Source organism: Malurus melanocephalus, unplaced genomic scaffold (assembly GCF_030028575.1).
Source record: "Malurus melanocephalus ecotype Western Australia unplaced genomic scaffold, MMel_1.1 scaffold_385, whole genome shotgun sequence".
NCBI lineage: Eukaryota > Metazoa > Chordata > Aves > Passeriformes > Maluridae > Malurus > Malurus melanocephalus.
In genome coordinates, this window is record NW_026623617.1 from 270,619 (window position 1) to 294,124 (window position 23,506).

General features: G+C 39.9%; 1 protein-coding gene across 1 annotated transcript in view; it reads right to left on the reverse strand.

Annotated features, from left to right (window-relative positions):
* The window catches only part of TG (thyroglobulin), a 143,308-nt gene that overhangs the window by 92,663 nt on the left and 27,139 nt on the right, over nt 1–23,506 (reverse strand). The window contains exons 18-31 of the mRNA XM_057379076.1: nt 21,484–21,638; nt 20,827–20,983; nt 18,404–18,628; nt 14,327–14,476; nt 12,636–12,806; nt 11,191–11,313; nt 9,378–9,493; nt 8,594–8,702; nt 7,219–7,416; nt 5,068–5,235; nt 4,464–4,529; nt 3,660–3,740; nt 1,429–1,566; nt 60–236 (exon numbers count right to left, since the gene is read on the reverse strand). Coding sequence (XP_057235059.1) covers nt 60–236; nt 1,429–1,566; nt 3,660–3,740; nt 4,464–4,529; nt 5,068–5,235; nt 7,219–7,416; nt 8,594–8,702; nt 9,378–9,493; nt 11,191–11,313; nt 12,636–12,806; nt 14,327–14,476; nt 18,404–18,628; nt 20,827–20,983; nt 21,484–21,638 — 2,034 coding nt within the window. The remainder of the gene's footprint in view (nt 1–59; nt 237–1,428; nt 1,567–3,659; nt 3,741–4,463; nt 4,530–5,067; nt 5,236–7,218; nt 7,417–8,593; nt 8,703–9,377; nt 9,494–11,190; nt 11,314–12,635; nt 12,807–14,326; nt 14,477–18,403; nt 18,629–20,826; nt 20,984–21,483; nt 21,639–23,506) is intronic.

The window sequence follows — 23,506 nt, forward strand, 5'->3', positions numbered from 1 at the left end:
CACTGCCTTGMATTTCCAGRGTTAGAGCAGACATGACACATCCAAACATCAAGCCTTGCCTGTTTTATGGTGCAGTGTTTGTGGTTGCCAGGGCAGCACAGTGGCACAGTTTCCTKGTATTTGGTCGATGTTGCTGTCACAAATCTGTGCCTCTGGATAGAGGGTACACACAAAGTATTTGTCTGAGGCATTTTGCAGATCTGCCATTCGACAAAACTCTTCCTCCTGGGCACAACCTAGGGAGCAAAGTCAGGAACAGTTACACATGAGGGTTCCTTTCTCTCTCTTCTCCTCTTGTTTTCAGTGCACTTAAAGCCATTCATCAGCAAACAAAGAATAAATTCAGTATTATCCTATTAACTGTGCAAATTAATTAGTTTAATTAATTAAAAKGGCAAGAGAAAGAGGGGCCCATTCTGGCTCTAGTGGCACTGAAGAGCAGGTTCACCTGGAGAGCACAGTGAAGGAGTTACAGCACAGCTTTAACTGAAATATATMTATGATATAATTATGTAATATGTCTATACATATCTAATATGTAAATAATATCAATTGGGAAGATGAACTCCCCAGTTGTGACAAGCATTACTCCAGTGCATTGGCATTTCTTTAATATTTTAATTCACAAATATATCTTTTTTTGTAGTAAACTTGACATACAAATTGTATAATCATAAAAGAACTCAGCATCAGCCATGGCTCTCTAACGCATAAAAATGACAATAATGTCTACATCTTAATAAGTTTTTACAAAAAACATTTCTGAAGCATTCACACATCACACAAAATTAAACATAACTTTCTCAACTGTTCAAGTTATTTGCTTGTAGCAATTTGTTCTGAAATTTGCCCCAGGGTAATAGTGCACCTTMAGAAAAGAACCAAAGCTGACAAACCCATTTCTTAATCACCATGGAAATGGCCCCTGTAAGCATGGATGGCAATGTTTAATTTTAAACAGGCAAAGCTCTACTGACCTCTAACAGTGAGGTTTGTGCACTGTTCAGTACTCTTAGTTCTGACTTCCTGGTAGAGCTGGAAATTCTTCTCCATTTATTGCATCAAAATATACTTTATCATTAACCCTAAATAYCTGCATTTTACCTTCTTTTACCACTATATCATCTCTCTAATTGTAGGGTTACAGCTCAAGAACAGCAGAGCACTGCCTAAGCTGCACCTTTGGCTTCTCTTGCCCATGACAGGGGTATCCTGAGGRTGAATTATGGGTGCCCTTTCTGCCATGGCAGGCAAAAACTGTGAGGAAGAAACAGGTGGCCCCATTGGCAATTTCCATGAAAATTTTAGAAGTCACCTACAAAAAAATCTGCAAGTCCAAAGTTTCTACTTATCATTATTATAATACCTATTAAAATATTTTAGTTAATTATCATTCCCTACAGAATAACARTCTCCAAGTTGTCTTACGTGTGAGACACCAAAGCAGAGCTTCCTCAGCTGAGTACTTCTGCCTGAAGACCCAGTACAGCTGGTAAGGGAGAGAATAGTTCTGCTCAATTCGTATCTGGCTGTTGTCCATAAGGTAGAAAAGATCCTTTGTGGAATCTGAGGTACAAACAAACAAACAAAGAATCCCACCAAAAAATTAACAGTGATCTGGAATAAATTAAATTTATTTATATATAAAGTTCTGCCTTTCAAAGAAAAACAGCTGCAACACTTTGTAGGGCTAGAATACACCAAAGGGGCTTTTAATATCAGAATTATCCACCCACAGGGACTCTCCTGTAGGCAATGACTCCTTGCTGAGCTGCACTGCCAAACCTTTTCCAACAAGAAAAATCTAGCTGAAAATCCCATCTCCTAGAAATTAGAGGATTCTCTCTACTCTGTCATGCAACACAATATCCCTACAGTCAAGTAGGATTCAGAGATGTTTACAATTCCGTAATCAATCTAGTTTTATTAATCTAAAATACAGCAGTTTCCTTATGTTCCCTTGAGAAGCTTTTACACTTCTCAGTGTTAAAGGTTTTCTTGACAAGCTTAACACGTATTTCAGTCATTTAACCTCATTTCTCCTAATTTATGTTCCCACAGACCACATTAAATAACTCCTTTCTGTCACCTGCCTGTGACCTTTGGACATGTATTCAATGATTTATTTCTCCTGAGCTCCCTCTGAAACAATCAATCACAGCTATTTTGTTCTGTTTCCAAATTCATCCCCTTGAATAAAGGTCCAATATTGAAAGAAATGGACATTCTTCACCCATCTCTTACAAATTTCTTCATAAACACTTTCTTATTTATCAAATGCMATCAGCAGGTCTCATCCCTAGTTCCAGCATCATGAGACATTGTGTTACTTAATCTTACACGCAGTGAAACAGCCAGGCCACAATGAAAACAAGGAAAAGTGAAGAGGTGCTGATGATTGCTGTTGAAGGGCTGAAGCATCAGATGACACACTGAAAATGCACTGCAGCTTTGAATTTGCCAGCAGAAACTAGGAAAGATATGTGACCCTGTGTTTTATAATTGATTATCAAGTCATAATAGCTCTGTASACATTCTCCCAGATGTATTCATGACTTCCTAAAAAAGGTAACCTATAATTCCTGTTAMCTTCAGCCTTCAGCTTCTCTTGAAACAGCTGGTGTCACAACTAAGACTTGGGGATGAAGGTATAAACTGGATTCCTCACATAGCTGCAGGTTTTAATGATATCATCAGCCCCAGCAAGGCAAACCAAGAGCCCCAAGGGCTGCACTCATGCCTTGGCAGGTAAATGCAAGATAATTTCACCCACCRTATTAAGTGCATTTTTCTCTCTCTCTTTTTAAGTCTAGACTTTAAAATACCCCTATTTGTATTGGAGTTCTGCTAGGTAAATGCTTATTTTTAGTTTTTTTAATTAGTTTTGTTTGCCTTCCTTTCAAATTCCATAAGCAAAATCAGCAATACACTTCCTTTTAGGATTYTGCATGTATTAAATTGTGCTCAGGCATTCATCAAGACTCCTCAGCAAAGATTACAGTTCATTAAAGATGAACCAAGGTGCTCTCAGCAGGCTCCACTGCTCACTTGCTCTTTTGATTATAGTGCTGAAGGCCCAAATGAGCTCCAGTAACTTCCTTCAAATTATTTTGGACCTATACACAATTTATTATTTAATATAACCAAAACCAAACCCTGGAATAACAAAGGAGCTAAGAGAAATTCACAGGACCCTCACTGTCATCCTGCATGGAAGAAACACTTGTGACTGCAGTTTCATCTTGGGTTTTTCTACATCCCATATTTACAGCCATAGKGTCAGTAGCAATAAAGATGCCCAGGTACCCAGGCCATGGATTTCATTTCTGGGTTTATGTAAAATTTTTTCTCAGCCAAATAATATCTTCTGTGTCTCTTCAGTTCAGTAAGTCTGAAAGAACAAGTTTCACAGAACATTTTAACACTTTCATTTCCAACCTGGCCTGGGAAGGTAAAAACCACAAATCCAGACCCACATTTTGAACTTTTTTCTCAAAACTTGTATCAGATTTCTTACTTAAGAGAAATCCTCTGGCTTTTACAATACCTATATCATAATGAACAGATGTATAGCAAAATAAATTTAACATTGTGGTTAAATTTTAAACCCCTCCTCTGCCCTCTTCTGCTGCTTTCTCTGTCTGCTGTTGCTTTCATACCTGATAACACGAGATTGTTTTCTGCCTTCGAAGCAGCAGCCTCACACTCGGGGGTTTTAGTCCGGGTACCCATATCAGAGTCTGGAATAAACAGCAATCAAAGAGCAGAGTAATTCCCTTTATCTCTCTTCCACAAGACAAGATAATCCTTAGTTCCCAGAATTTTACAAATATATAAAGTGCACCACTTAAAAAAAMTCCTTAGGTAGTTCCATCAACTGTTGAATGARTAAATGAGGAAATGAATGAGTAAAACCATCTCTAGCCCYGGGGAAAACCTAAACCAAAGTGCATTGTTTGGATGACCAAAGTAAATGCCATATCCATGGTCACTCTGCATTCAGCATCARTGCTCTGGAGGCTGTKTGCACTTATAAAGAATTGTCACAAATCTTCTGTGCAGATCCTGCCATGTACATGGTGAGATTCAGAAAGCAAAAATAACAGGTTTATCCTGCTACTAAACTACTAAACATAACCCAGGTAATTATGCAYAARKTGCCAGATTAYTATGGTACTTGACACTGATGGGATAAAGGCAGGTGTCTTTGTTAGATCATTTTCAAGGGTATTGCAAGTTATAAATTATGTTCTCAGACACAAAAATTTACCCAAATTTCATGAAACTGACAGCAGAAGAATTACTCCAGATTACACAACCCTGCCAAAACAGACCTCTGAGTAGTGTCTCAATGTGGATWGTACAAAATGAAATGACAATGACACTTCCATTATAGAATGGACAGCTGCCACTTCCTACAGTTCATCATAAATTTTTGTAAGAAATTCTGTGAGATAACTTACCTCTCCACAGGTAAATTTCCTGAAASGTAGTAAAATTTCTTTCTGCCTCTTCCACCAATTGAGAAGCTAATAAAGAAAAAAAATTGTTAGAATAGCTGTTTAAATTAAACAGATATTTTTTAAAGGCATAAAACTTAAATTGCATAGAAAACACATCACTAGACTATGCATCACCTTATTTACAATATAAAACTCTAAAGGAGAAGGTCCCAGGTGTTATGGGGCTATTCTGGGATGAGGGTGCCAAACGTTACTCAATTTCCCATCATTGCTTTTACTGTGCAGGTCTGGGCATCTCCCTTTTTATCTTTGCTCCAGACTTACCCTTTCTTTCAGATTATTGGCTTGGATCTGCCTGAATGAAATGCTGGAAGTATTAGAGAGTGACATACTAAACACAGTCTCAACTTTCATTAATGTTCACATGGCAAAATGTGAGAGATCCATGTATCTAACAATGCATCCAGTCAGAGAATTCTTATTCTCTTGTTATATAGACTTACTTAAAAAAGAACTGGAGTACAAGATCAGGCTGCTGAATAAGGCAGAGTCTAGACAGCAATTAAAGAGAACTAATGTAAATTGAGCTAATTCACTGACATACTTCCACTGAACACTTGTCCTCCCAGGGTGAAGGAAAACCTCTTCTCCTTCTCGTCGTAGCTCACACCATTGCATATCCTGCCCATGGCTGAGGTTGGTGCTGGGCTCCATCCTGTGGCACTGCAGGTCAGCACRTCTGGGGAGCTCAGCAAACTGCACAGAGAGGTACCTTGGGGCAGGCAAAGACAGGGCTGGGTCACTCCACCAACACCTGGCACCCACACAGAGTCATTCACCCAAAGCCCCAAAACTTCTTCTAAATGCCAACTGAACCTGTGCCACTGACATTGATTAGTACTGCTACCAAAGAGAAGAAAAGCAAATCAGAGCCATATGTTCAAATTGGCTTGCTAAGGTTAGCTACTCATACCCAAACTAAACATTTGCAGCCTGTTTTTCAGAGATTTCAAGCATATACTCTTACCACCTAATAAAATATTACTATTATCTGATAAAACCYAACAATGTTCTCAGCACGTTATAGCACCACAGAGACACATCCAATCCTTTGATGGTCTTACAGTCGCAGGTTCTGAACCAAAAAAAAAAAAAAACCCAGTTATATATTTTTACTGCAATTTTTTCCTGAATTGGTGCCTGATTTCAGTGATCCCAGGCCTGAGTCTCCCCCAGCACTGTGATGTGAGCTGGGGGATCAGCGTGTTCCAGGCACGTGTTCTGGCATCAGTCCATTTCCATAACTTCTAGACAATGCTCAGCTCTTGCTTTGCACTTGCTGTCACAGCTCAGGCATTTCTAAGGTTTTACAATACTCTCTCCAGTTCTTTTTTATAGACTGGGCATACAAGATATTGAATATGCTACCTTTTCCTTCTTTTTTGTTTTTTTTTTTCTTTTTTTTAAAGCAAAATGCGTAAGTCCAAGTTATGCATTTAGTACAGACCGTAGTACTGAACTGTACTCACTAACTAAATAGGTCTCACTAACTAAACAGAGAACTCTACAACATTCACCTTTTACACTCACAAGTATAGAGAACTTGATCTGATGGTAAACATATAGAGAAATAGACTTTACAAGATCATCTAGAATATTTTGATACAAAAAAAAACAAAAAAAAACCAAAAAAAAAACAAGATGCCAAAAGAGAGGCTAATTTTCTGGAAACATTTTCTTGACAATTTTCACAGATAATTTGTGACAGATTTTCACAGATTATCTTAAATCTAGGACCAGTTTCCACTCCACACTGGAGAAGTGCTTGTCACATAGCAGCCTGGATTTCACAGAATCATAGAATATCTTGAGTTGGAAGGGATCCACAAGAATCATCAAGTCCAACTCCTGGCTGTCAACAGATCCCATCTTTAAATACTTGAAGCATGTCATTTACAACTTCATATTTCCTACAGGAAATGCATCTCCAAGGGGAAAGTCAATATCATGTGAGTTGAAACTAAACTACAAAAGGAAGGACTAACAAAGTGCTTAAACTTGCTGGCAAAAATCTGTTTCTGCCAAAGTCTCACCACTGCCAGACTCCATCCATCCCACCCCCGCCTGCTCTCCTGGCTGGAYACCCAGACCTGGGAGATTACAGCATTTCTGCATGCACTAATACAACATCACTCTGTTTAGCATCCTGTTTTCCTGCTCTGAACTGATTTTCATCTRGGAACTGATTTTCATTTGCACTATGAGAACTCTGTCTGGAGACACCTTCTTACTTCCCTCATCAGTTGAAAGGCACCARTTTCTGGTGACCAAGCTGTGCTGAGCACAGACAGAGGTGCTTTCAGAAAAATTTATCTCATCCAGATGCAGATGTCACACACAGAATAGGYTGAGTTGCAAGGGACCCATAAGGATTACCGAGCCCAATTCCTCAGCCCCAACAGCCACATCATGTTCCCAAATCATTGCCCAAACACTTTTGGAACTCTGCCAGGCTTATCCCTTCAAAATGGCCATTTCATTCCAGGAGCAGGTTGCTACCTCAGCTCTTTACTGCTCCAGACCAAGTCTTGGGCATTACCCAAATCCTGACAACACCAAAAAACGTCAGAGATATAAAGGCAGGCTGCAGGCACAGGTGTGATGCAAAGGTGGGGGTACTGTGTCCAACAATGCCTTCTACTCATTTAGCATTGGTTTCCCCAGCAGAACTCTCTCCTTTGCACTCAGGCARTACCTCCATCCAGAGGGAGCTGGCTCAGGATGAATCCATCACAGCAGGAGCTCTGGCTGCACTCCTGCCTGCAGAGCAGCTGAACATCAGTCGGGGCTGTGGCGGCTGCCGGGAGCACCATGGAGCGGAACACGCCCGACAGCGCGTTCTGAAAAMCCGTCCTCTCAAAGGCCTTGAGTCCAGAGGAGCTAAATTCCTGTCCTGCATAGAYAGAATGGGAAAGAAGCTTTAGGGGAGCTCAAGGGATGCTTTTGAACTGCCTGCAGACTGGAGCTGGTTGAAAGTTTCATGAGCAAAACTCAGTTTTAAAAGTTCTTTTCTGGACTTTGAGTTCCAGATGCAAGGTAAGATCATCAAATGATTTTGTGCCATTGTACCTGAGTAGCTGGTCACAATGGACTGCCAGCAAAGAGCTCCTAAACCATGTGCAGCCAGGCTGGAAATATTCCTCTTTTGAGCACTGCATCAGTAATTCCCAGATACAAATGAAACAAATTTATCTCATGAAAAAAGTAAAATGTGTAATTTGCCCAGAATAATTCTATCTGCAATTAAGGCATCTGCTGACTGGGAGGGCATGATTCATATAATTTTGGATCTAGAAAACTAGAATTGACCTGGTATCAACAAGATTACACTGATTGCAGAAAGCTTAAGGGACTTGTCTTTTTTTTCAGGTGATCTTAGGTCTTTATTAATATTAATAAATAATGACTCAGAGATAGAGGTACAACAAGCACAGTGTGTAGAGAGTGTTGACTCAAAACCTGCAGCATTCTGCATTTTGTTATCTTGATTCCAGTTTTATAAGAGGCTTAGGTCTGGACCCACACTAGATGAGACAGACAATGCTATCAGTCACACTCAGGTCATAAATAAATAAATAAACAAATAAATTAAATTTATCTTATACATTCATTAGTTGGGCTGAATCATTTTGGGTTTCACTGGGGGGAGGTTATTTTTTGGCTGRTATATTAGCAGAACAATTCACACTCAAAAGTAATGTAAACTGTTGAATTATGTACAAGTTGATCATCAATAATRCCTTATACATTCAAATAAAAAACTGCTTAATAAAGAGAAATTGTAACACAACAGAATAAAATAGGCAAACACATTTAATAGTATTTGAGTTTTTATAGGACTAGCTGCTGGCAAAGCCATAAAAATGGCTTAAAAACTGCATTCCTAATTTCTAGGGAGCAAGACACGAAGGAAGGGCTTGCTGAGGTTTCTGGGCTGTCACTAAATGTTGAGCTTTGAAAAGTGTTTTGTCTTCTTAAACAAAGATGCTCCCCACATTTAGACATGATCATCTCCAGGCACAGAGCTTGGGCACAGAGCTAGATTTAGGTGAGTGATTCAAATCTGGTACCTCTTTTCAAATAGACCATCAGTGCATCTCCCTCCGGGTTCCTGACATGAAGCAGACAGCTGAGGCCACCAATGCTGGTGGCAGCAGGGTTCCCCAAAGCACCTTGMACCTGAGACAGAAAACAGGCAAGAAAATCAATACAACCTAATTGATTTCCTCTCCTAAAATAAGTTTTCTTTAATAAGAAGCTCATGGGGAGGAACGAGCACACACAAAAGTTATCACCACTAGAACTCCAAGTGGACTTTTTTATTCTATCTAATACAGACATTTTTGACTCTATCAAACTGARATCTCAGTTCCTCAGTGCCACAGCATCAAACTGAGATCTCCCTCTCTGAGGGACWCCTCAGTGCCACATTGCTGTTTAAAAGCAGTGACCAGGAAAACAGTACAGTGATAAAGAGAACACAAATCAAACCCAGGGCGAGAGGAAGGGACTCAAAGTATGACTGTTGCAGATGACCTGATCACCAACCTGGCTACTTCTAGTTTGGATTATCCAGGTTAAGCCACTTTTTAAATCATCCTGATATCCTAATTTCAGGAGCTCAGCATGTTTTAGTGATGTTTTAACCAAACACTGAGGTATTCAGATGTCATTTTTAGAAACATTTGGGTGTAGCTTCTTTACCAGCTTGCAGGGATTTATTACTGCCACAGGGCAGAGCAATGTCCAAGGGGTCAGCTACAAGTCTGCCTCTCTCCTGTGATCTTGCCTACGTCGATTGAACATAAAGCATTATGATAAAGATACATTTTAAAATATCATTGTTATTGTTACCAATCCAGAGGTGGTGCAGTTGAAGTTGATTTCAGCAGCACTGTATAATTCACAGAGCATTCCAGCACCAGCAGGAGCTACAGTTGCAAAGCCACAGGCACCTTCCCTCTCACAGCCTGAAAAACAGGAAAGAAACTTTAGGTTTCCTAGCATTTCACATGAAAAAAATATTTGCTACAAATTCCCCTGCTTACTGCCACTTACCCAGATTCCCATATATCTATCAGACTGCAAGCACATGAATTTAATTAGCCAGATGAACTTTAGKACTCAACTATTTTAGTAGAGGGTTAAGGATTTTAAGTTGAATTAAATTCACACAAAAAGTTGTTCATCACCTGATGATATAAACAGCTGAGACAGGTCTAACCACACACCCAAATATTTAAAGTCTGGACAATTTTGCCTGAGGCAGGAYTCTGTGAGCCACTTTGCCAGCACATCACATCTGCCTGACACAGTAACCCCATGGTGAAGAGATTTTGACAAATAAAAGAGTGATAGGAAGGAGGGAAATAATCAATTCTTCAATCATGCTGGCTGCCCCTGCTGCAATCCCCTGGCCACTGTAAGGGACAAACAGCCTCCACTCCAGATTTAGAAGTGGCTGAAGATCCTTCTGCCCTTATACATTCACCATTAACTTGCTCCCATAGCTCTGCTCCCAATACAGGTGAAACACTTTCCAAATGTCTTTAGTGTAAAATCAGCTTAGATCAAAACTTCACCAGAGATGCAAGCTGACCTGTCTGACTTTATAGGGACTAAGAGAGGGAAAGATTAACCCCTATCCATCAATGAGCCCACCAGCAGTAATATTTTGTAGTGATGCTGACATTTACATCACTTATAAAGAAAATACAGATATAAGTACGGAATCAGATTGGGTGTCAAAGGGGGCAGCCAGGTTTCAGGAACCTGATTTCCTCGCCAGGTTCATTCTCAGGCTTTCTCATCTCAGTGTCTTGCTTTTGAAGGTCTGCATTTCCACAGGAAGGTGCAAGAAATCTTACAGTATACAGCCCGGATGAGCTGGTGCAGGAAGATCATTCCAGTAATAAAAAGCTTCACATATTCAGTTCTTAGCAGGAGAGGTGATTGCTCCAGCTAGACCGTGACACAAAGCCACTGATTTGTCAGAATTTTGATATATGCCTTACAAACATCTGTTATTACTGCCAGGGTGTTTTCACTTTGAACATTTCCCCTCTGCCTCCCTTCACAGCCTGAGCATTTGGAGACACCAGGGGAGACTGACAAGCACCCTGAAAGCAGTGTGGTGATTCCTCTTGGTTTCAGATGATTCTGAACCAATTTAAACCAGATGCAATATCACATGTGGACTGTAAGACTCGGCACAGAAATATCTGTGCACTCCTTACAAGACCCTTCTGACGTGAGCAAGGATAATTATTCCTATTTTATGTGCCTATTTAGGTAATTTGTGAAGAGGTAAAAGCTTGCTTTTCATATGTTCTGAACACTTAATCCGCCTTTTGTCTGCACATCTGCAGAGTCTGATGAACTGGTTTCCTGGTTTAAATCTCAGGTTTTATCCATATTCCAAATGATACCAACTATCTTTAAAGTCAGATGACTTGTCTGAAGTGGTATGTAAAGCCAGAAGACTTCTTTCTGAAAGAAACATCAATCTCTATCCTGAACCAAGGTCACCAAAAGTTGTATTTATGTTGCTTCTGAACTGCAAAACACATAGTTAATCTAGGAACTTAACTATAAACTCATCATATAAAAGATTAATATTTTCCATGATGGTTATTATTGCCTCTACAGCTTTTCTCAGTTTTCTCACCTGAAATGCACTGAAAATATGTACTTTGCAGGTCTCCCCCAARTGACTGAGACTGAAGAATTTGAGCTTCTTCTGATCCATAAATCAGGCTGGAGGCAGGAACTCTTTCAAATTTCCTGAGCACTGAAATAATGACAACAAAAAAAACCCAATCAGATAGTATTATCAGTTCCCATGGTGCAAAGAGACAAAGACTTCAGGTGAAAATAGAGCTTGAAGAGTTCTGTGTGGAGAGAGGTTTGCTCATTAAATGATGTACCATAAGCTCAGATAATGCACAAGACAGCTGGAGTGAGGGTAAAATTTCTGCTTTCAAAAAAAAAAAAAAAAAAAAAAGTCACAAGATTAGCCAGGAGTGGGATGGGATTTTACTTTCCTGTGAGGCTTCCCTTCCAGCAGCAGACCTGCCATCTCTCATCACTTGTTCATGGCATTGAACCAGATATTGAGTCAAAGGGGGAACCAATTTTCTACAAAACAGTCACAGAAACAAGAGCCAGCTCCACCAGCACTCGGTTAGACGGGAAATCCAGGAGCCTTATCAGCTGTTTCCAGACACACAACAGCCTGATCTCCACCAGCTTCAGGCCCTGGGCTATATCCAAGGTAGCAGGTCCTAATGCTGCTTTATTACTCTTTCATTCCACTTTTAGCACCTGATTGTCACTTTAGTGACCAAACCCTTTTATCTGCTCCCTCTGCACTGGACAAACACATCTGTGTGTGAGGGCTCTGACAAGCAGCGCGCTGGGAAAAGCTCAAGGGGACTAAACAGAATATTCCATTAAATTCAATACCAATCATATGATGAGCATATAAAAACTTCTGGGAAAAAGCAGAAGCTTTGAGGCTGAGAGCTGTAATTAGACCTTACTGCAGGCAGTCTGGGGACTGTTTGATAGATGACTTTCTTTGTTTTTTCAAGTTTTTCATCCTTAAGAACCAGCATTTCACAGCTGTGTTCAAGCAGAAATAACCTCCCCAGCCTGCCAGGATGTGTTCTCCAAGTCAGACACCTTAGAGCAGGAGCCCAGAGGGTGATGTTATACTGTGGYTGTGAGGTCATTGCTGAAAACAGTCTATTTCCCATTAATACACTGGTGAGGGATAATTTTACAAAGAAATTACTAATTCTGTTTCTGTCTCATTAGCTGTCTCATTATTCTTTTGGRTTTCCAAGCAGAGAGCACGAGGTCAGCACACATCAAAAGCCATCTGAGAGCACAGGAAACCTGCTTCTCTCTTCCCTCACCAGAAAGAACTTTCCCAGTGTAGTCAAGAAATGCAAAACTAAGGAGGAATGTGGCTCAAGGCAGAGGCTGAGAGTATGGGAAATTGAGTAACTATGGGACAGTGAATCCCCATAAGCTGTGATTATTCTCTTGGTAAGGAGGTTTCACCTGTGTGAGGTCAAAACACATCCAAAATATCCTTCTGCCACTTACCCAGGCACTGGTCATCTGTAAGGAGAGTCTCTGTTTCAGTCCAGCCCAGCACTGCCCCGAAGCTGTCGACACAGAAGGATTTCTGGGTGTCAGGGTCTTGCTGGGAGGGTCTGTACTGACCATCAGCCCCACACTGCAGGCCCTGCTCATTGCTCTGGCAGCGTGTGATACCTGTCACAAGAGRGCAAGGAAAGAATAAAAGGTGCTTTGATGATGCTGTCTCTGGGTTTTACAGAATGGCAGAGGCTCATGAGGTCAGAGCCCCCTACCCAGGCAGGGCCACCTGGAGCTGGATGTCCAAGACAGCTCCAGATGGATTTSACCCATCTCCAAGGACTCAACAACCTCCCTGGGCACCCTGAGCCAGTGCASTAAAAGGGTTTTCTGATGTTCAGAGGGAACCTCCCGTKCTTCAGCTGTGCCCATTTACTCTGGTCCTGCCAGTGCAGTGGGACAGTGCTTCAGTGCTGCAGGACAAAAGTCCCCTTAGCACAGCAGAGACTTCACTGAAWATAAAGCTATGATTTGCATGGTGTTTCATGCTCTGGATCATGGCAGTCTCACTGCTTTGTTGCTACTTCAATTTGAGTGTCAAACATTGTTTGGATTCTCCGTCACGGATCAAAACTCTATTTATTTCCAGTAGTGTGAAGAAAAGTACAAAGTTTTCATACAGGTTTGCTCAGTGCCTGCTGCAGTGGATCTTTGGAATGCTGAGAGCAACAAGAGCTATCACAACAATTAATTCAGAAAAACTCTTCAGACCCTGCAAGGAGACAGCAGGGAATGAAAGGAAGTGGGAAGGTAAGGTGTAACCTGGTCTTTTGGAGAGGGCTGGTGCTGAGACRCAGCACAAAGGAAAAATGGAAACCAGGCAGGGAGCAGGTAAATAAAATTTTCTTTAGTAAAGAAAATTGCAAGTGCAGGTTTTTAAATTCTAAGGAGCAAACTTTTCAGAACACAAGTCCAATACCCACACAGGGAACACACATGGAAAAGAAGAATGMCAATTGTAGGCAAAAGCCAATTGATGTCAGGATGCACTATAATAAAAACAGGAGGTTTATCCCAGCTAAGAGGACAAATAGGTTGAAAGTGAACAAAGTAGACCATATACTCATGGACACTCCCAAGAAGCCCATTCTGCAACTCTCATTTTCATCTTATTTTTATATAAGATAATTCTGTAGACAAAAATTGAATTTGGACCTAGTAACTGATTTTCTGTATAGAACTGCCTGAAAATACCAAGTCATTTAAGCTGAATTCACCAACTCTAGTGAACATATCAATTGTTGCTTTGTGAGAAGTGTTTGTATTTGCAGGGGAAAGAGCTGAACAAAACAAGACCATTTTAGTGYTTGTGTAAGTGACAATAAGTGAACCGCATGAGAAGATTCTCACTGATACTGAACACACAGATATCATTCCTGAGGACAGTGAGCACGTCTAGAGGAACCACAACATCCTGGATGAATCTGACCACTTGTTTCTCATGCATTTTTGGTCAAAACACCAGACAGTTTGTACTTTGTAAAGTGCTTTTGAACGTATGCAGAAGGGATCATATSCATCCAAAAACACCCAGAGGGAGGATTTTAYTTTTTTTWWWAAACTTACAGATGAATAAAAAAAAWWTAGTTATTTGAAGCCAGAATATAAAGGATATGGAAAAAATGAGTTTGACTTACAGTGATCAGCACTGCTTGCCCCATAGGAGTTGGTAGTTTTGCCCACAGGACACTTGACACAGAAGGAATGTCCTGTCTGAKACTGATAGTAGCCAAGAGGGCAAGGAATGCATTCATCATCCTGGAAATAACTGCCTGGAGGACAAACAACTGCAAAGAGAACAATCACCTTATTACTCGCTTGGAATTCAACCAGTTCTGGCATTTGCACACAAATGTGTGGGTGTATATGTGTGTATATATATATATATATATATATATATATATATATATAAATAATGCTTGCAGACTTGCCATAGGCTTCAAGCTCTTAATGTACGTATTTCTAAGAGATATAACAAAATAAAAACTCCTTAAGTGATCACTGAACTCATCAATGGCAGGAATAGAGGCTGTGATGTATTTTCTCAGATCACCTAAACGTGTTCTTGAATTAGTGCACATGAAACTCTTTGGAAATGCCAATTCCACACCTGATTTCCATCTGTCAAATCCATTTGTAATAAGATAATGCAGGTGGATACATTGTGAAAGGAAACAAAGGAACACAAGCTACAAAAAGAGTGATTCTAACACTACAAACAGAAAGAGGAAGGCTCTGAGGAGCAGAAGCACCGAAAACATCATACAGGAAACACCACATGGTAAGACTTCCATTCAGAATTCCTGGTAAAGAAATTTTTGTTAAGTATTTCCAAACTAAATAATAATGGCTGGATTAAAAGTCACTGGTTGTACACATGACAACTCAAACACAAAACAAAAAKATATTCTTAGAGATGTTCTTAGTCYRTATCTATATCATTTTCAAAACAATCAGAAGCARTATTTCCAGCTGACCTGTTGTATTTTACAAAGAAAATTCTCTGTCTTCTGGGATGTCATGGAATACTGTCTTTCCCTCCAGAGCATTCAAATGAACATTAAAGCAGAAGAGTCACAGACATATTTGCAGGACAATACCTCTGCTTGTTATTTCACAGCTGTTTTCCAGATGTAGATTTCCTTCAAAACACTATCAAATGTATATTTTGGGACTTTGACAAGGTGCAAAACTTCATTTCTGTTCTGGCCCTGCATCTTGACAGCAGTTTAAGCTTCCATGAGAGGGAAATGGTAATGGAATATTGGCCACTCTCACTACAACCCATATGATGAATTGCTGTTCTGGCCAACACACCAGAATGTAAATTAATTTAACTCATGGGAGCACCTAAATTATAATAGACTAAAAAGACAGCTAGTAGAAAAATTATCATATCCTTCTTCATCTGCTGTAAATAGTCCAGTGGGAAGGTTTGGGAGACATACAATTGTGAGACTGAAATTTTCCTCCAAGTACGTATCAAGGCAATTACTCTGGGTAAAACACATATCTAAAATCAATTACAGAATGTTAAAATTCCTGGACCAGTCAGAATTCTCCTTTCACAAGCATGCTATTTAATACACAAGGGTGTCTGATWCATTTTAAAGACAGTTTCTAACACATGTAAAAAGCATAATACTCATTGAACAGCAGCAGAAATTAAAGTGAAATGAGCAATCCATGCCTAAAGTGAAGACAAAATGCAATGAATGAGGGAAGCTAATTAAGCAATTATAGTTTCAAAAGAAACAAATTAAGCTTTTCAACGCATTCTCCTGTTTTTGTTGTTTTAGTCACAATGTGAAAGGAACATCTGTGTCTCCTACTACTTTATAAGCAAGAAAGGGCACAAAGAACAGTAAAAATCGTTGGTGCAGAATCACATTTTCTAGACTAAGGAGGGACCTATCACTTCAMCTACAGTCCATGCTGGCACAATCACACAGAGCTTTGGTTTGACCCTACAAGTGAGACAAACCACCACACTGAACTTCTTTCAAGCATTAACATCAATACTTTTTAACTACAAAAGAAACTAGAGAACAGTTTTCAACCAAAATCTCACAGCTAAGTGTTACCACTGGGTCCAAACTTTGTATCCCTAAAACAGGGAAAAAATATCCTTTGCTCCTGCACGTGAAATTTGGAACCTGGTCTCACTTCTAACTGGACTTGGGCTTCTGTTGCAAAATCCAGGCTAAGGAACACCTCACTGAACTGATTCCATGGGGTTACCACCCAAATAGGAGCCTCAGCTCTCATTACATTAAGCAACTCAAAAACTCTCACAGTGATCATTGCCCAATGCTTGCACTGCTCTCTCCTCCCTCCAAGGATTCTTGAAAACTTTGGGATAACAGTCTTGATATAGATTATTAGAAAAGAAATCTTAAGCTGGCAGTCAGCTGTAAATCTAGCACTTTCTTTCATTTGGGTTATGTTATGCTCAAAGCAACTTTACAAACTTTACAAAGCTAATTTACAAAGCAAACWTTACAAAGCTAATTTACAAACAGGCTTCAGCTTTTCTCCTGAAATAAATGGGGGAGAAGGGTTATGTTCCTAAAGCCCTCCCCGACAGTTTCCCACTCTCTTATTTTTGTCTCATACCTTAGCAAAGAAAGAAGAGAAACAAAYTCAAAGAGGATGAATGACCAGGAAATATATATATATAAATATATATCTTAGAGGAATCAGAACCCAAATTCCTAAATTCTCTGCTCAGAATAAAATATTCAGTCCTGTTACACAAACCAGCTCCCAGCAGCAGCTACACCATGACAGCTTAGAGTATCAAATCTCTGTCAAAAGCTAGAGCAGAAACTGTCTCCTTTCCATATCTCTGTGATATCTGTTTTACTGAGTGACATTTTCCACAGCTAGATGKTTCAAATATGTATGAATTAACTCAAAAGGCAAGTTAATTCACTGCTTTCTAGAGGCCTTTAAGCCTGGCAGGCAGTATTTGGCAGAAAGATTCAGTTCTTTGTAAGTTCTGCTATAAGTGATGGATTCTACTTAAAAAATAATGATACCTTTAAGCAATACAACACTACATCTTGTTAGGTAACTGCAAGTTGTTAGGGACTCTGGACTCAKCAGGAATTAATATTTTTTCTGTGTGTGTTTCAATGGCCCAAATCTGAAGTGTTTCAGACCATGGAGATGAACTGAACCTGCAGTCAATTTACCTGTAAAGGTCCAGGCTGGAAACTTCAGCAGTTCAAAAGTGGTTCATCACTTGATTACCTTACCCAGGCATTAGCAAACTCTCTCAACTTAAAGAGAAATGCCACACCAAGCAGGGAGCTAAGCTTTTTTCACATATTCGGATTTGTTTCATAGTCATGAAGTGATAAATATCCAACAATACTCCCATAATTGGAAAACTGGTCCAACTCTTTCTTCCCTTATACCTACAAGTGGTAAATCTCTCCTCTGTTCCCTAGATTTAAAAAAAAATCTAGATATAAATACACCCCAAATGGCATAAATGAGAAATGGACTCACTGAGGACAACTGGGCTAACAAGAATAACCAGGGACTGAAGGAAGGTTGGTGTTGACAGAAACAAAAGTGGGGCTGTTAAGGCAAAGGCACTTTGGCAGCATGACCTGGTACCAAGGACAGCTTGGCACAGCCACAGGGAGCTGTGGAAAAGGTTTGGCAGCCCTAAGCAGGATGATGGCAGAAGGGCAGCCTTTTCCAGAGAAGAAGACTGAACAGAAGCAAAGAAGAAGAAAAGAGGGCAGAAGTGCAGTCAGGTCTGGGTGTTGGCCAGCATCAAAAAAGCTTCCATCTGAGCTGCTGCACTTGGCCCAGGAATTCACARTTTCAGGGCTTTTGCCATTTCTGCATCTAGTTTTCTATTCCAGGAAAGTTATCATTATCTGTAGCTCTGGCTACATTATCTTTGTGAAATCCTCCTATTAAGAGTCATGTAATTAAAGAATTACCTTCCATTACCAGATAGATCTAAAATAACTCCCAAAAATGTTAACAAAACTTTCCATACAATGTCAGTGCCACGATGTCTGTTTCCAAACCATTGGTTCAACACAAGGACAAGCAGTAAGCAAAGCATCGATTTCCATATCTCCCATTCATGTTGGTGCCTCACACCTTTCAAATATGAACCTTTAACACGAGCCCAGTGATGATTTTTTAATTTCACCTTTACGCTGAGAAACAGCTAAACTGAGACATACCACATCCTTGTGAGTTAGGGCCTGCTTTCCCAGGAGATGAAATCTTTCGAAAYCCGCTTCTACATCCAAGCTGAACACGTGGAGACAGATCAAACTCTTCATCCCGGGGAAAATCAATGACAGAATCTGCTAGGAACTGCTTGGAATCCAAATGCAGCAGGAAAACACCATCCTTAATCTCTTTTATAAATGCTCCAAYGAGACTTTCCCCAACAATTGCATTTTCTAAAGAGGGAAAAATACMACAAAACAGCATGAAAGGCATTTCCAATATGGGAATGGATAATCACACAGAAACTGATGAACTTGCAGTTAAAAACAGAGGCAGATGCRGAAATACAAGCATGTTAACAAACAGCAGACCATAATGAATCTGTACAGTGTCTATCAAATTATAGTTTTACTTTGCTCACTCTGTTTAAATAYACCTGAAAACACCTCAAACAGAAAGCCCCAAAGCTGCCTTAGAAGGTGATGGAAKTTGGAACATAATGGGAGATGATGGTGCCATGAGTGTACAGAGAGCAGGTTCTGCTCTGTTTCTTCTGAAACCATACAGTCATTCCTTTGAAAAGATATTTTTACACTACAGAGAATTTATAATGAGGAGAGGGTCAAAGAGATAATGCCTCAAAGAGGAACACTTCCAAAAGAAAAGTTGAATACAAAACCAAACACGCTTTTACTTTGATTCACTTTCTGCAAACTGCTTGAATATTCACAGAGACAAGAGACTATTAGATAAGATGTAATTTAGATTAGATATAATTTAGATCAGATATAATTTAGATCAGATATAAGGAAGAAGTTTTGTACACTGAGGGTGGTGAAACACATGACCAAGTTGCCCAGAGAAGAAGTACATGCCACACCCCTGGAAATATTCAAGGTTAAATTGGAAGGGACTCTGAGGAACCTGATCAAGTTGAAGATGTCCCTGCCCACAGCAGGAGTGTTGGACAAGATGATCTTCAAATGTCCTTTCCAAGAAGGAAAACCATTCCAAACTATTCTGTGTTTTGTGTTTCCCTTAGAATACGGAACTGGATGGATGTAAAGAATATCAGACTGTAGAGCCAGGAGCTACAGGACCATTGCAGCTGCCATCTGCATCCTGAAGGATTTTGAAATCAGTTCAATTGCTGTAGGACACATCTCCAAACCCCAAAGTTAGARAGGAGAACACATGCAGACAGAGCTATTTCAGTTTAGTGCTAGGAACACCAATCCAAAGCAGGAAAACTGGAGAAAAGAATCACCAGGGTTGGGAGAGGTTTTCAAGGTAATCTAGTCCAACCACCAACCCAATAGCACCATAATCACCCCTAAATGACACCTCAAGTGACACATCCAGAGGCATCTGGATGAACACTTCCAGAGACAGTCACTCCACCACATCCATTGCCGATTCATTCTAATGCCTGATCACTCTCTGAGTGAAAACAAAATAAATTCTRATATCTAATCTGAACCTCCCCTCGGACAACTTGAGCCCATTTGCTCCTGTCCCATCACTTGAGACCTGGGAGAAGAGATTGACCCTCACATCCTTTTAGGCAGTTGTGGAGAGCAAAAAGGTCTCCCCTTTTCTCCTGGATGAACACCCCCAGCTCCCTCATCAGACTCGAACTCCAGACCCTTCACCAGCTCTGCTGCCCTTCTCTGGACATGCTCCAGAAGGTCAATGTCTTTCTGAAGTGAGGTGCCCAAAAATGAACACAGGGTTCAATGGCCTCACCAGTGCTAAGTACTAGGGACAATCACTGCCCTGGCCCTGCTGGCCACATTATTCTTGATACAGGACACTATCCTTGATATGCCCACAGAGGGCATTTGAATTTGGGATGTATTTTTACTATCTTTCATTTTAAAGGAAAAAACACTGCTTTAAAAGAAGTTACCTACATCATCCCTAACTCTTGTGGAAACCACAGCAAAGATCTGCCAGTCCGTGGTCTCCGCATAGTTGCTGTAGGATGCCAGAGGTAAGGATCATTCTTTAGTGTCAAAGGTAATGCAAATAATAAAAAAAGAGGGAAAGGGAAAAAAAAAAAAGAAAAACCTTGGAAGAAATTAGTTAAATTTTTGACAATGTGTGAGTTGTGTTTCTTTGAGTACAGTGAATAGAAACACTTTTCCACCACTGAGGACTTGCCCAATGGAAATTAACATCTGGGACAGTTCAGCTCATGCCTGATAAAGTGATTTTCAATCCCAGTTAAGGYAGCTGGGAGAGGCAGTCCTATCTGAAAGAAACATTCAATTATAGCTTCTTTCCACTGTRCAGTCACAGCTTGGAAAGGGAAATATATCAACACCGAAAGCTCAAAAACACAACACCAGTGTTATAAAGACAGGGGAGCCAAACAATTAAAAGCAAATCAGGTTTAATCCACAGAAATATCAGAGGAAGACAAACGTACCAATATCATGTAGGTCAGGGAGAGAAGCTGTGGGGACGTTTTCCAGCTGAGCCCTCCAGGTGATGTTCACTCCCAGGCGATCCACGCCCAGGCATTCGACATAGACAGTGGAATCATCACAGACAGAAACTGAGCCAGTTTCTCCAAATGCATTTACCTTGAATTCAGAATTAAGTGAAAGCACAGTTAGTCAACCAGAGAACTTTCTGGTTCTTGCCTTGCCCTATTCATTTGCACTGTACTATGCTCGAAAGTAACACTTTCAAAAGGGACTGTGAAAACAGAGGCAAGAAAATCTAATTTTAGCAAGACATATATTTWCTGTAAAAATAGTCAAAACATTCTCTTCCATTGAAACAAATTTTTAATGAATATTGGGCCGGTGTGATATGATTTTTATGGATGGAACTAAACTGATCTGCTGATGCAGTGTAAGTGAGACTAAACCTCCTATTTTCCCACTCATCCATATAAGAGTACTGCCAAATCTGACAGATTTCATGGCATATTCCATTCTTCCACTTTCCAAACAGGCAAAGCTCTACGTTGTGTTTCACTCTTTAAAAAAAAATTTCATACAAAGCAGAACCCAACCAAAGAAAACAAAACAAAACAAACAAAACCCACCAACAATGGAGGATAAGGAATTTAAATTACCTGAAGGTGACATAAACCACGAGCCTTTAACTCATCTAAAATAAATATCTGAAATGCCTGGAGTAATCCAGAGTAGTCAGAACTACATGTCTTCTCAGGAGGCAGGATTAGTTGAAAGTGTGTTTGAGCTTGGACTGTCTGAAACAATTGGAGCTCTAAAAATGAGGTAGAAAGGGCATTTAGTAACCTCACAAATGAGGAATCTGACTTTCAGAGTTACTTTGAGAAAAGATAACACTGATTTGACATTCTCATGTTGCATCAATAGCATGTCCCCACTTTTAGGGGAAAGCAGTAGAGCTGTCAGTAGRGAATAATAAGCAGCAAGAAACAAACTTGATAAATGCACATTACAAAAAAAGTGAGACACTTAGATAATAATGAAGAGATTTTGCACTGGAGCACTAACTCACAGAAGGATAAGGACAAACTGGATCATTACTGATGATTTTTCATAAGTCTTAGCAAATAGGAACTTCCAGAGAACTACATGAAAGCTTACATTATGCCAATACTTAGAAAAGAAACAGAAAGACAAGAATTATTGACCTGTCAATTTTCACTATTCTTACATGCAACCATGAAAACGCTTCTATTAAAATGAATTAAATGGTGAAAGCAATTAATTGGCTTTTGGAAACTCAGCTTGTCAAACTAATTAGGAATAAGTTTTAGGAGAGAATAAATTTGTAGAATAATGGTCTTGCCACGGATGTCTACAAGGGCTTTCTGAATTTTTGATAGCAAACCAAAGTGCTGCTAATCACACAAATTGACGACAAATGTGTGACCTCACCAGTCACAAAATGAAAAACTATTTCATCAATTTTTCGCAAGAACAAAAGGATGGAAATTTGTTGTCGCCCCTGGAGTAACACTGATCCCAGGCTTCATGGAGGGTTTGTTATCTCAGGTTCAGCACAAGAGTCATGCTGGCTCTTATCCCCCCAGCCTGGACAAGAGCAGGGCTCCCCCTGGTTCAGCTCCTCTGCAGACCTTCACTTCACTTCACTTCACAAATGGCACTGCTGGAGCACAATTCCTCATCCCTCATCCCAAAAACRAGCWTGGGAAAGCCTGGARAGCTTCCAAGGGGAATGGTGGAAGGGACCAGAGGACACAAAACCCTGCTGCTTCCTGCAAGGCACAAACCYTCTCTCTGCTTAGTTTCTCAAAAAGTTTTTAAAGAGCTGGTTTAACCACAGTCTCTAGATGTACACATATAGAACAGGAAATTTTTGACAGTGAGGGTAATTATMCATTGGAACAAATTGCTAAGTGTTTTGATGAATTCTCCACTATTGTGAAGTTTATTCAATCACCTTCTGATGTGTTGGGAATTTTTTTTCTCTTCTTAAAACCATGCTCTATTCCAAACATAAATTACTGGGGGAAGTTTTTGGCTTACACTAAATTTTATAGCAGATTGTCACACACTCTGTCCTTACAAAGTTATTCCACTGCCATCAGACAAACATGGAAGCAATTTCATAAAATGCTGTAAAAACCTATCAAGCACAATCACAAACAGACAAAAGGTTCAGTCTGAAATTTAAAGTTTAAAAATATTTGCATTTGTAATAAAAGAGTTTAACCCATTCTGAAGATTGATTAATGGGAGTAACCTATTCTGGAAATGAAAAGTAGCTGCAAATTTGGCAGGAAGACCTGCAATTCTCAAAGTTCAGCACTGCTACAAATTTTCATTTTGATCAGAATGTCTCTCTGTTTGAAACAATTGAAAAGGCCAACATTAATATCCAACTACATGAGCTCTGAATGGACATCCAATTCTTCCAAGATTTAAAGTGCCATTTTTTTCTTGAAAGCAAAATGGTTTGAAAAATACCAGAAGTCAGCCAACAAATACAACAATAATCTTTAAGAACAGACTGCTGCAAAAAAGATGTAGAAGTAACAGTGACTTGATTATRCAAATAAACATTCAGGTTCTGCCAAATTCAAACATCTGGCGCTCATCTGTTCTTCCAGGACTAAGCAGTTCCATCAGAATCACTTRTAG